This window comes from Cetorhinus maximus, chromosome 10, assembly GCF_964194155.1.
Source record: "Cetorhinus maximus chromosome 10, sCetMax3.hap1.1, whole genome shotgun sequence".
NCBI classification, from domain to species: domain Eukaryota; kingdom Metazoa; phylum Chordata; class Chondrichthyes; order Lamniformes; family Cetorhinidae; genus Cetorhinus; species Cetorhinus maximus.
Genome location: NC_135888.1, coordinates 27,483,150 through 27,497,570, shown reverse-complemented (window position 1 = coordinate 27,497,570; position 14,421 = coordinate 27,483,150). Strand labels below are relative to the sequence as shown.

Genomic DNA, 14,421 nt, shown 5'->3' with positions numbered 1-14,421 from the left:
TACTAGCAGAATTACCAGCAATCCTACCGCAAGCAATCAGCATAGTGTATTAAATTTTGTATGTGTTTAAATCATCTTAACATAAATAATTAATGAAACAGTGCAGAAACACTTTATTGGCTTCTATTGCAAGTGCCATTTTTAGTAGGCTGACAGCATCAAGCTGGTACATTCAGCCATTTTCAGCAGTATATTTTATAGAGATATAATGGGTAGCTGATCCTGGAACATTGCATAAGGCAGTGAAACAAACAAGTAGAATTAAGAGTGTGCTACCCTACCACAATAAAAAATGTAATAAAAACATTGGAGGAAAATATCCACTAAATTTGAAAGAATAGCTAAATGTTAGACATTATTAAATACAAATTAAGGCGCTTTCCTGTGAATCCACTGGCTAACGCAGTCAGTATCCAAACCACTGGGGGAAACCCCTCAATTTTTTATTTAATAATATAAAGAAGGGACATTCATTGATCCCAGTTTTCACCAAGTTACCTGATCTAAGCCAGGATGGCAGTATATGCTACTCCATGCTTATGGGTGGATGCCAGCAAGCTTCAGTGTACCTGGGTTAAACAAAGAAAAATTACGCTTCCCGGTCTGATCACCATCCATTAACTCCTTCTGGAAACTCTTGTGTGGATATTGGATGAAGACCGGATTAGGCTAGGCTGTAATATCCCCTGTGGTGTGTGACAGCATTGCTGAAAATCTAGGTTTAACATGAGAAAAGGCCACTTGATTGAGGCAGCAGAAGGCAAACACTGCCTGTAGGAGGAGTCGATATCTTGGGCAGAGAATAAAGGGAGAAAATGGTAAAAATATAAATAAAGGAGCATTCCTTCTATATGTGGAGGGAAATAGAACAAATTGAAAATGGTCCAATGCATTCTTTCACTTTAAGGATAGAGTGAGTAATAATTGCAGAGTCAGGACACTTTTGTGCTGCAGCTGGTGAGCTGCTGAAAAATAAGGGCTATTTCGTCCATTTAAACCCGCTACACAACCTCCTTAGTTGAGCTACACATTCTTTTATATGAAATGAGACTGTACAAAATGAACAAAAATAGAATATTTGCATAAAATGCTGGCCTTGTGTGTTTTCTGGAAGTTGAAGTACTGATATTGTGCATCCACTCCCTCAGGCATACCCACAGATTGCGACTCCAGCACAGTATATATTTGCCAGTCTGGTGCCTCCCAAAAGCATTTCCCAACCAGGGAACATTTTCCACAAGATATTCAGGCAAACCAGGAAATATTTCAACAATTTTTTGTTAGAAAAGCGCTATTTTCTCATTTCAGAACCCAAAATCAGCCATTACAGGACCATGTCTCTGAAAAATATCAGCTAAGTTACGCTGATTGAAAAATGACCTTTTTACTAACTGACAGATTTTTGTCTCGTCCATGCTGTACTGTTTGAATTGGCCTTTTGCTCATTTAACACTGAAGAAGCTGGCAGCAGTAATTGTATTACAGGAACCTTGGGGAGAATTTTCCCCATGTTGGGCGGGGCGTGCGGGAGTGGGCAGTCAGGACCGCACTGCCATTTGACACGGGTGGGCCAATTAAGGCCTGCCCAACGTGTTTGGCGACTCCAGGGGACGGTGGGAGTGGGCGGGCGGAGGCAGATCGGCAATCGCCGCTGATCGAATGGCGACCCGGCGGCCTGTTTAAAGGCCAAGCTGCAGCCGCTCCAAGATTGCTGTACATGGCCAGAGGTCGGGGCCAAGGCACATCTAGGCTAGCCATACAGGAGGGTAGGGCGAGTGGCCAGTGTACACCCAGGTTTTCAGATGAGTGCCTTGCTGCCCTCCTCGAGGAGGTAGTGGAGGTCGTGAGCTCCCACGACGTGGTGTGGTTCTCATGGACCCAGTGCCGCAAGCGCTTCAATGACTTGCTGTGCACGGGAAGGGTGAGTAGCATGTTGGCATCATTCACTTCACCCATCTTGTAACCTTCTCCCCCGCTGGCGCCCCACCCATGCCTGAGTGGCCTGAGTGCAATGAGCCATTGACGGCATGTGTCCTTAGCTGGGCGGCCCAGCAGATATTCCCTATGCGTTCGTCAGCCTGAGAGGGTTGTGATGAGATGGGTTCTGCACCTGCAGCATGTGGCGGACTGACACCCACATAACTGTGGTGGGGTCAACCTGGAGGATCTGCACCCAAGCGCAGTGCTCGAACTTCAGGGCATGTCGAAGTCAGGGTGATGACATGGTGGGAGGGGATGTTCAAGGTGGCATGGCACAAATGGATCTGCTGCCCTCTGCGCTCCATGTCATTGTGCCCCCTTGCTACGACAGGTACAACTTTGTGCTCCCAACTGTGATGAAGGCAGCATGTGGCCAAGGCGGTGGGGGTCGGTGGGGGGGGGTGGTGGTGCATTGGCAGGAATGATACATCTGGCATATTTGAGAGAGTGCTGGCCAGCAGCGGGGGAAGGATGCATTGCACCCCTGCAATGGGCAACTGGGCTTGGGTTGGGCTGGCCACCAGGAGATTGACAGTACAAATATCACTAATCAATGCTATTTTTTCATTTCCAGGAGAAGAATTCTCATTACAACGCCGAGCAGCTTAGGACTGGCGGTGGGCCAGGCCAGATTTTGTTGCTTAGCCATTTTGAGCAGGAGGCCCTCGACCTGGAGAGGCGCCATGCACCCAGGTCCACTGGAGCCAGAGGGGTTGGGGTTCCATGGGCAGGTATGTATGGCCAGCACTCACGTCACCAGTAATCTCCCAACAGCCATGGCAGTGCTGATTGTTGAGTGAGTGTCATAACCAACATGGCTTGCCTATTGCGTGTGGGATGATGAGGGCATGATGATCCGGGGGACAGGCATGTGCATTGACATTGTCCACACGCTAGCTGATCGAATGTCCTTACTCTTCCTTTTAGTATCAGTGGCGCACGGCCTGGAGCAAGAGTAGCAGGGGCCCCCTCTGACACCTGAGGGCCGTGAGGTTGCACCATCAGAGGCATCACACCATCTCTGCCAGGCAGGCACCAGCGCAGATGCTAGCACCTCTGTGGGCATCATGTCTTCGGCTAATGTCCTGGGTCACAGCGGTGAGGGCACTTCACAGTCGCTGGAGGAGCTGGCGGAGACAGAGAGTGCTCATGGCGCCAGCAGTCAGAAAACTGGAGGGGCCCAGGCACACGCTCAGTCCATCGCTGATGATGAGCGTCTGGAGTTGTCGGCGATGCAGCAAACTGATAAGATGCAGCCGGGTGTGCGGGACTATCTGGTGGAGATACATGAGGCTGTGCTTGGCTTGGTATCAGTGGTGGAGGAGTCTACACAGACCATAGCCAATGCATTGAGCCTCATGGCTGAGCGCCAAGCTTCCCCCGTGGAGAGAGTGGTGACTCTCATGGCAGGGACAGGATTCCTGGGGCTGCGCTTGGACCTGCAATCCCTCGCAGGGCCATTGACCTCATGTGGTCACTGCTTGTGTGGGCGGTGGTTTGGGCACCGGGTATCTCACCTCGGTGCCCATCCATCTACGGTGAGCAGGTTGAGCCGAACGGACCTCACGTCGGCGGAGCAGCTGCCTGTCTTCTCTGCTGGCGCCTCTCAGGGCGCTCCAAATGAGGGCGGCAGCTCCCCCGCCCCTCTGCCAGTGACCATGGTACCCAATGAGGCTGCGACGACTGGGGAGATGCCAGCTGTGGAGCTGGCAGCTCCCTCCCAGGCAGGGTCAGCACAGGCTCGACAGGCCAGAGGACGTCCGCCAAGGTCATCGAGCAAAGACAGCAGGCTGTCTCAGATGTCAGTGCCAGCGAAGGGGGACCACAAAGACGTAGCACCCGCAAACGTAAGATGAAAGCACCTTAGGCACACCCCAGGTTCATCACTGGTGGTTTTTTGTTGGCCTCCCTATGAGTTCCTTCTGATTGTGTGTGAAGTGCAACACCATTTTACTTCAACACCTCTTTGTCCTTTTGTCTATGACATCTTTTGGCTCTCTCCACCTATCACTGGCCCTCTATCCAGCTCTACCTGTCCCACCCCCCACCTTAAACCAGCTTATATTTCACCTCTTTTTTATTTTTACTTAGTTCTGTTGAAGAGTCATACGGACTTGAAACGTTAACTGTGTTCCTCTCCGCAGATGCTGCCGGACCTGCTGAGTTTTTCCAGGTATTTTTATTTTTGTTTTGGATTTCCAGCATCCGCAGTTTTTTGCTTTTACCATTTTATTTCTGTTATGTCAAGAGACTTTTGTTACAGCATTAAATTTATGTCGTCTAAAATGGCTAGGGGTACCTCTTTTCTTGGGCAGGTGCATGGATTCCTGAGATTTGATGAGTGATTTGTGTGTCATTTACATTTATAGACTGGGCCCATCGACAATGCTCCTATCCAGATAGATTTTGCACTAAGGTCTCCAGGATGGAGGCAACAGGCCAGGCTTGTGTTGCAGATCCATATGTGCTGTGCTAGCTAAAGGTTCCTTGGATTAGAGCTTCCCGGGTGTCCCTGCTTCCCTGGAGTATGCCCGGGTCAGTGTCTACCCCCTCAGCATTTCCCTGTGCGTGCTCATCCTCGGACTCACAGCTGGACTCATCGTGTGCAGCCGCAGCCACTGCGTCTACATCTTCTTTGTCCACAGCGTCCCCCCTTTCCAATGCAAGATTGTGCAGAGCGCAGCATGCAACCACTATCAGCGACACTCGATCTGGGGGTACTGGAGTGCGCCCCCAGAACGGTCCAGGCAACGGAAGCGCATTTTGAGAAGACCGATGGCTCTCTCCACCACAGCCCTTGTGGAGGCATGACTTCTATTGTACCAATGCTCAGCTTCTGTTCTTGGATGGTGGAGGGGCGTCATGAGCCACCTTCTGAGGGGATAGCCCTTGTCACCCAGCAGCCAATCATCCAGCCAGGCTGGAGCACTGAAGAACCCTGGAAACTGTGAGTGCCTGAGGAGGTAGGTGTCGTGGGAGCTGCCCGGGTACCTTGCGTAGACTTGCAGGATCTGCATCCTGTGATCACACATATCAACACGTTCATGGAGTGGAAGCCCTTTCTGTTGATGAAGGCACTGGACTTACCTGCTGGCGCCTTGATGGTCACATGTGTGCAGTCTATTGCACCGTGGATGCGGGGGAAGCCAGAAATGGCCGTGAAGCCTCTGGCTCGTTGTGTCTGGCTTGCCTTGTCCCAGCGGTAGTGGATGAAGGTCAATGCACGCCTGAACAGAGTGTCTGTAACCTGCTTGACACAAGTGTGGACAGCTGATTGCGAGACACCGCAAAGATCACCCACCAACCCCTGGAAAGGGCCGGAGGCATAGAAGTTGAGGGCAGCTGTGACCTTTAGAGACACGGGCAAGGGGTGTCCACCCACACAGTTGGCTGAGATCTCTGTACCAATCATTTGACAGATACTGTTGACTGTCTCCCTTGACAGGCGGAGCCTCCTTTGGCACTGCACCTCAGACATATTGAGGTAGCTGCTTTGCCTTCTGTATACCCTGGCAGCAGGATAGTGCCATCTTCTGTGGCCCCTTGCACCTTGGACAACCTCTTGGTCCTGCAGCCCTTGTGCCTGCACCTGTCCTCCCAAAGGTGGCTCCCCTGCCGGCTGAATGTGCACTCCTGGCCTCCTCCCCCTTCTAGCCCTCCCTTCCTCCTCAGATGAGGTGCCTCCAGTGGAGAGATCACCTCCCATTCCCAGGCTCAGGGAGGGTTCCTGAAACCTTCAGGCCCTAAAACAAATCCTCACTGTAAAGTGCTGACCTGAAGGTTATGAGTCCTGTCCAAGCAGCTGCTATGCGTTTGCAACTTTTCCACCTCACACAGGCAAGTTTCACTAACTTCTCAGCAGCAACTTTTAAATGTCTGGATTCGTGAACCCACTGAGGCCATGGATGAGCTTCATGCAAATTTCTGATAGCCACCTGCCCGTTGCGCCCATGCGACGAGCTGAAGATCGCACGGGTGCCTTAAAATCCAGGTCAATTGGAGCCTCAAGGGCCTTAAGTGGCCCGTTAATTAATGGCGGTCACGCAATGGACATCGTCGCGTGCCCGCCCACCAAAATATCGCAATGGCGTGCGGTGATGTCGGGACATGTGCCTGACGTCACCACGCGTCGGCGTGCGGGTCCCACCTCTGCACGCCGACAGAAAAATTCTGCCCCTTATTTATCAAAAATGTAGTGTGAGGATTAGCACAAAAGTAACAACCAGGAAACAGGACTGTAATAAATAAAAAAATTCCAAAAATAAAGGACATTTTGCAAAACGTAGCCAACAACAGCAAATATTTTTTTTAAAGTCAGTGAAGGTGCAATGTATTGTTAATGGAACAATTGATTTATTAAACATAACCGAAGATAAATTCGTAAGGGAAAGTGATGAGAAATGTGACACCCCAAAGGTGAGATGGGTTAGCTGTTACTCAACACTTCACAACTGATAAACAATGTATTTAAAGTTGATCCTCCCATCCACTTATCAGTGGGTTTTCCCCCAATTCGAGAGAGAAGGTTAAGAGAGAAAATCATTCGTTTGCTTATAGTGTTCATTGTTTTTTGTTTTAGCCACATATTTTTTTCTAACTGATTTTTCTCCTGCTTCTGCTGTGTATCACCTGCAGCTGAGCAAGCTGCTCCCAAGCCTCCAGTTGAGCTGTTCTGTGATGCAGATGGAGGTGGGTACAACAGACAGCACTGCTACCAAATTTTATTCTTTCTTTCCCTGTGGGGAATTACCTGATTTGTGCTTGGGGCTTCCTTACATTGGCACAGCTAGAAACGCAGTCATGTAAAGGAACAAGGATTCAAACCCACAATCTCATCAGTGTCAAGTTGCCCGTTCTCCTCCTCCACAACACTATCCACGATTCACACTTTCTTCTCATGCATTTAGTCAAAATATTCTGTGTTCATGGACTTTGTTAGTTGGGTTAGCATTACATTTTTTCCCCACATAAAGTAACTGTTAAATCAAATCAGTATAAAATTAATTTTCTTCATTTAATTCTGAATTATGAAAGCCTTTGCACAGGAACTCTAAGTCAGTAAACTCGACTCACATTTATTTTAGGAACAGAATGACAAAACCAGTGCACTGGTCTGACACAATCAAATTTCTGATTTAATTTTGTCAGACTTTTGGTAATTTCCGATCACTGAACTGTTTGCATTCTCCACATGATATGAATGTACGATCATGAAGAAGGTGCTGAGCCATGGCCAATAGTATCGTCCACAGGAGGTGAGGATGAAGCATCACCGCGTTGACATGTGTAGCTGCAGGAAGGTTGTTCCAAAATTACATTTGGAGAAGGCTTAATAGGTTACCAACCTACCCTCATCCTCGCAGACGATGAGCAGGCTGGAAAACCAGTGATAGAGAAAATACCCTTCTACAAGAGAGAGTCTTAAGTTATGAAACAGTGTGCTTTAACCAGTGAGGAAAAAAAGGAATAGTTGAAAACTTTACACATTTGAGTTGTTTTTGTTTTAAATAGCCAGTTTGAAAAGGCATAATTTCAATATTTGTTGAAGATTCTTCTGAGCTGTTGATAAATTTTGTAAATATTTAGCTAAATTTCAAGCAGTCTTCTACTGGGAGTCTTTTCCATCCTTCTTAGTCTATTTCCCGTGCTCAATGATTTACTGAAGTGGACGTGGTTGTCACTGAGATCTTTTTGTTTTCAAAGGCCCTCACCTACTCCCCTTGCTCCTATAAAAATATGGTGGCATCTTCAAAAGAGCTATTTAAAAGATAAATGCTGTAAATGTGCCCCTTGCCCATAATCAGCCCTTCCAAACTGTAAGAATGGCTCCTGTGGCTATCATTAGAACATCTCTGGGTTGTCAAGGCATAGCATAGAATTGTTATAACAGAGGAGGCCATTCGGTCCATCATGTCTGTACCGGCTCTCCATTTTGTCCCATCTTCTGAATTTTCCATTTATGTTTTACTTGACCATAAAGCCATGATGCTAAATTCACTGTGCAGCAGAAAGCTTAGATTTCATTTCAAGAAACTTAAACACAAGGCTATCTATTGATCTTAAATGGAACACTCATTTATAAGAGGTGAGGTAGTATACTAGATTTCTCCACTGTCCCTTCACTTGTCAATTCATAGGACAGGCGCAGGCCATTCAGCCACTCAAGTCTGTTCTGCAATTAAATTAGATGATCGCCAATGAACCTCATTTATTTGCTTTTAATCCATATCCATTAATACCCATATCTAATTTTTAAAAATCTGTTGATTTCTGTCTTGAAAATTTCAATTGACCAAATATTCATCATCTTTAGGATAGAGAATTTCAGATATTCATTGCCCTTTGTGTGAAAAAGTGCTTCCTAATTTCAATCTTGAATTGCCTAGCTCTGATAAAATTGTGTCCCTTTCTGGACTACCAATCAGAGGAAATAGTTTCTCTGCATTTACATTTATGAATACGTTTATCATTTTAAATCATTCAGTCGGACCACCCCACAGCCTTCCAAACCAAAAGAAAATTGCATTATTTTAGTGAATCTGTGCTATATCCCCATATGAGGCCAATTTATCCTTCCTGAGGTGTGGTGCTCAAAACTGAATGCAGTATTCCAGATGGTGTACAACTGAAGCACAACTTTCTATCCTTTATATTCCAAGCCTCCTTGAGATAATATTCCATTCATTCTTTTTATTTATTTTATGTAAACAGACATTGGATTACAGTGCTTCCAGTATCTGGATTTTCTAATTACGGCATTATGAAAATATTCAGATTTTTCTTTCTTGGATCCAAAGTGAATAAACTCACATTTCCCCACAATGAGGTCTATCTGTCATAGTTTTGCCCACTCACTTAATTCGTCTATGTGCCTTTGTGGCTTTCTGCTCCCATCCACACAACTTACTGTACCTCCTAATTGAATATCATCTGCAAACTCTTTCATACAAGCCATTGATATATATGATGAAAAACAGGTTCCAGTCTCGAGTGCAGGTCTCTGGGAGTACCATTTGTCACTTTCCGCCAATTCCTTCTACCCTGACTGTCTCCTACCTCCAAACGATTTACCAACTCCTGTCATAAAGTTACCTCCAATTTCATGCACTTTCTTTTTTCCATTCCTTCATTTGTGAAACCTTATCAAATGCCTTCTGAAAGTCCATATGGGCAACATCCATAAGCACTCCCTTTTCACCATGTTAATGACGTAAAAAATTTCAACTTGATTAGTCAGCTTTGACTCATCTTTCATATATCCATTATCACAATCTCAGTCAGAGTGGTTGAATATCTGACTGATGTGAATATACTATATGAAATTATTTTGGGTAGCTTCAACTCCATTCCTACTAAGTGTGAGCCCATGGTGCATAACAAATGATAATCTTGCATTGAAGTGCAAATTTCCCTCATGCCAATCATAAACACAGTTTCCATAGGAACTGAAAATAACACACTGTAAAGGAATCATTTTTTGAAGTTGACGTAGATACATTATTGAAGGAATAGTGTAAGCTTTACTGTCCATTTAGCTTGTACTATACTTCTCTTGGGAGCTCTCGGGCACAAATGGTAAAACGTATTTTATTGCCTTCACTCTCACTTGAATGATCTGATTTTCTCCCCCTCCTCCCAAAACAATCTTTAAAACGAATATTCACCATAGTAAAAAAAAGTGACTTACTAAAACTATGATTTTTAAAGCTCACGTCATGTTATATTCAACTGGCAAAATTATTTTTGTCATGAGCCAAATTTCACCATTTGTCCCACTAAATTTCATTAATTAGCATGCAAAATCAGACAAACTGAAAATATTATACAGGGAATAACTACATTTCACTTCATCTCAGGGAATACTTTTGATACTTCGATTGTAAAACCAGACACAACTATTTCCAAAATATTGTCAAAATCACATTTATTTTCCTAATTTAAGATTTGCAAAAGCTATGGTAATGGACATAATGGATTGGGTAATGGGGCTGAGCATTTACAATGCAGTGAATTTTTAAAAAAACATACAACTTTAAATCATATAAGATAAAACATTGAATCAATAAGATTAAATCATTTAAGATTAAATCAAATAAGATAAACATGACACTACATGACCACCAAGATAATCTTTTATTGAAGGATGGAATTCTACTCCTTAGTTAAACAGTCCCTAAATGCATGCGATTTATGGGGAAGAATTTTATTAGATTTGAAAAATGAATAGCAGAAAATATCTAGTCCTTAACAGCAGCACCACAGCATATGTTGTCTTGATTTGGTCTTAGGCCATTTTAAGAATGAATGGCACAATTCCAATTCCATTCACTGACCACATACATTTACTAATTCATGTTCAGGCCATTTTTTTTAGACTATAGGAAAGATTTTGATTTTCACATTATTTCCAAAACAAACAACCAATTGTATTGAACAAACCTACAGTACAAAACTAAGTTCCGAGGGCAAAATAATGGAAAGGTGGTATTTGGGCCAAGAGTTTCCATTTTAGGTGCAATCAGTGATTTGGGTACATATTGCTATCCAAATTTTGCAAGTTTACAATTACCTTTTTTTTTCAAATTTCCGCTCAAACATATTTGAATATCACTGAATCTAAAATCTACCATGAAATGCTGCACAATTGGACAGCATAAATTTTGTCTTTAAATTTGCACTGGTTTGATCAATTTTGGACGAGTCACACTGAAAAAAAAGCACAGCCTAATGCAAATTCCTACCTTTGGGTGCACAATTTTGTAACTTGGGAGGTAAAAAAAAAATAAATGTAAGGTTCTGAAGTTAGAAACACATGGGACAATAAAGGGAATTGAGGTCTGGCAGCAAATTTAAAGGTAAAATTACCATCAAAAGAGCATGACCAAAATTTCAAGACTAAATTACTATTTTAAATTCACTATCAGGCATTGGTTATTCTTTAAAAAGTCAAAAATGTTCTTTAAATGTTTTTGATTTATTTAAGATGCTATTGTACAGCAGCTTCCATAATTACACTGGAAATGTGATGACCTGCTTGACAGGGTAACCGTGATTGAAGAGCTTTAGATGTATGCCATCATGGGACTGGAGTTATTGCATAACAATATCAGCTTTCCTTTCATTTTTCTTTTGCTCCAGAAGAGGCTAATCATTTTGTGGGGAACAGTTCCAACCCTCCTGTGCCTCATCCGTGTAGTCATTCTTCAAGTCTAAACCTATGCAGGGAGTTACTTAAAGGTTACTTAAAAATGGAGGACATCATAGCTGAGTCTAATCCTGCGTTTACCAATGTCCATATGTACACTTTCCAGTTTTGAGTACTGACTAACAATCAGAAGTAAAAAAAAAAATCTGGCTCGTCTATAATTCTGTAATTCTCTCTAAACTGAGACATAGAGGTAAATATAGCTGCCTGGGTACTGCCCTGGCAGAGATAAGCTAAGTAAATATAGATTCTGGAACTTTCTGATTTGGATGGCTCATTGCTGCCGAGGCATTGTCTTTATCCACAAGGCTGTTAGGGGAGTTCATTAGCTTGATTCCCTCGTGCAATAAATGGTTGCATTTTATATTAGTGTACAATCTGACATCATATCACAAGTTGCAGCCCAAACACATTATTGGGATAAGACTGGATGGATGCATTATAAAGTTTTTGTAGTAATATTATAAAGTCCCCAGGAGGTCTGGCAAATTTCGCGAGTGTTTTTAAACCCTGTTTCATAACACGCTGGGAAAGCAGAGAACATGTTGCTGAGCTCAGGTTGCGTGAGGTGACCTTCCCCAGGGATCGCACTTTGTGCGTTCCTGAGTCACAGCAAGGCCTGACGCCAGGTCATGATGTCATGGTCGTGTCAAAGACACATATGGAACTTGACTTCAACAAGGAAGTGGCAGTGCCACACTACCTTGAACTGCAGTTTCACTTAATAGTCAGGGCACATATTTTAAAGTGTTTGACAAGCCTTTTGTGTTTACTTACTAAACATTCGAGCTGAATGACAATCATGTACATCCTTCACAAAACACATTCTTGCATCAAAAAAATGTCACTAGCAAAAAAAAAATGGTCGCACAGATGTTCTGCCTCCACGGGCATAAACAAGTGTTTTTTGTGAAATGCAATTAATTTATTCATTGTATATATAGATATGAATCATCTCCATATGTCAGTACGCCCTATTGAACCCTAAGTATGCCAAATTTAATAAATCTTCATTCTGAGCCGCATTAGAGGTATTTGTGCGAGTGAGACGCAAATGGCCACCCCAGATCACCTCATCTGAGAGTGGTTGTGTGGAGGAGGGAGTGATGGCAGGAAGAAGAGAAACAAGTGTGTGCGTGCGCGCGCAAGAGATAGATATTAAATATACAGAGAAAGCTATTCTTCAAGGCTAATGCACACCGCTTGCCTACGCCTTCCTCTCAATTCCCATTGTTTTGAACAGAGTTAGGAATCCAAATGTATAGTACTGACGGCGCCAGACCACCGAATTGCTCAACCCTATCGATACCACTGAATAAGGACAGCGAAAAGCGTGCAAATATTGTTGATCATACTGTGTATTTTCTACCCATTTACATTGCCGCTTGTTTCATGTCAGCCAGGGAAGCTACGTTGCCAATTCAAATCTCTGTGTTGCCTATACTTGCCGGTGTAAACCGAAGCCTTATCAACCTTGGACATACCGCCTGTCAACCCTCTGAATTAGCCATTCACACTACGATCAGGTTACTACCAGCACCACACACAAAAAAAAACAGGGGGGAGGGGGGGAGAGGATCATATTTTGTTACAGCGGGGGGGGGGGGGGGGGAAAAACAACTCACCTTGTAATTCTTCCCATTCCCGGTCGGTGGTAGGTGTAATGGTAGTGGACGGTGTTGTTACAATAGTAGAAGGTACTGTTGATGTTGCAAAGGAGCTGTGCGTAGCAGTTGAAATCTCCTCCTGAAAGCTGGTGTTATTGAGTAAGTCTAGCAGGGTGGTGACATTGTATCCCTCTGTAGTATTCCATCTATAAGTGCCGGCTGCCTGTCCCAGTCCCGGCAACGCCAAGCACATCATTATTAACGCCAATTTCCCGACCATCGGCAACATTGCAGTTCCGAACTCAGGTTTTAATTCCTGGAATCAATGGCTTATTCCTCGTCAAGCAGGGACAAATGTGTGGTCAGAAATGCCCTGTCTGATAAGCAGCGTGTCTCCCCTGCAGCCGCATCTCGCGCTGAAACTGACAGCGCGTCCGCTGCTCCCGGAGACTCAGTGTAATCGCCACCAGAAACGAGAAGCCGGCGGAGCTGCCCTCCCGCTTCTCCGCCTTGATTGACGCCGCTGCTCCGCCAACCAGGCCAGCGAATCGTTCATTAATATCCAATTGGGTTTGTAAATAGGCGGCCTGCGCCAATCAGATGTGGGCGGGGAGGTCGGATTTCTTACAAAAGCAAGCTGGGGTTGAGTTGGACGTCACTTTACAGCTGTCACACCCCAAGAAGGGGGAAGTTCCACCAAGTTTCACAACAATCGAGAAACTGAATAAAAGGCCACCTTTTAATCTGGGTCACGGAGATGTTAACATGCATTATTTAAGCTTTCCAGCAAGGCTGCAATGTTTCATTTGGAAACAGATCTAGGTGGATCTGTACGGAAATCTATCTGTGGATTTGGTCTCAAATCCTTAAAATCTACAGTTCTTATTATAATAAAGGCAAAATACTGCGGATGCTGGAAATGTGAAATAGAAACAGAAAATGCTAGATAAACTCAGCAGGTCTGGCAGCAACTGTGGAGAGAGAAACAGAGTATGACTCTTCCTCAGAGCTAAAGAGAAGTAGAAATGTGATGGAATTTATGGATTTATATTGAATTTATAAATGCCATATACGTTTCATCACATTTCTACTCTTTAGTTCTGAAGAAGAGTCATACTCGAAACGTAAACTCTGCTCCTCTCTCCACAGATGCTGTCAGGCCTGCTGAGTTTTTCCAGCATTTTCTGTTTTTATTACTCCTAATGTCCAGTTCAGATGCGAAATTCGCCAATACATCACATTCGTTTTTAACGGTTCTTTTTTTAGTTTTTTTCTCCGGTTTGGTAGCGAGTGAAAAAAATCGGACGAAAATGATATTTATTTGTTAACCATATAAACAACAGTGAACATTAATAGGGAAATGCACTTCAGGTCACTCAGCATCAGGGTAGAGAACAGATAAATTCTGCTTTTAGATTTAGACCCCTGTCTCAGATTTTCAGCAGCTGTGTTTTAGCTAATTGAAAATTAAGGTGTCAATTACAAGGATATGAGCTTGAAAGGCAATGGTTGCACAAATTCAAAAATATCCTGAATCATAGATTAATACAGCATAGACAGGGATTCAGTCCATTGTGCCTGTGCCTCTTTGAAAGAGCTATTCTATTAAAGCCCCAATCTCCTCTTTCC

At 44.1% G+C, this 14,421-nt stretch overlaps 1 protein-coding gene across 2 annotated transcripts in view; it reads right to left on the bottom strand.

Moving 5' to 3' along the window:
• Positions 1–13,292, bottom strand: part of LOC144685592 (multiple epidermal growth factor-like domains protein 9) — a 321,618-nt gene extending 308,326 nt beyond the window's left edge. The window contains exon 1 of one of the 2 annotated variants that reach the window (XM_078550263.1): positions 12,811–13,292. In XM_078550263.1, the coding sequence (XP_078406389.1) occupies positions 12,811–13,081 (271 nt within the window). In that variant the 5' untranslated portion in view covers positions 13,082–13,292. The remainder of the gene's footprint in view (positions 1–12,810) is intronic. The other variant, XM_078550262.1, reaches the window with a different exon arrangement.
• Between the last annotated feature and the right edge of the window lie 1,129 nt (positions 13,293–14,421).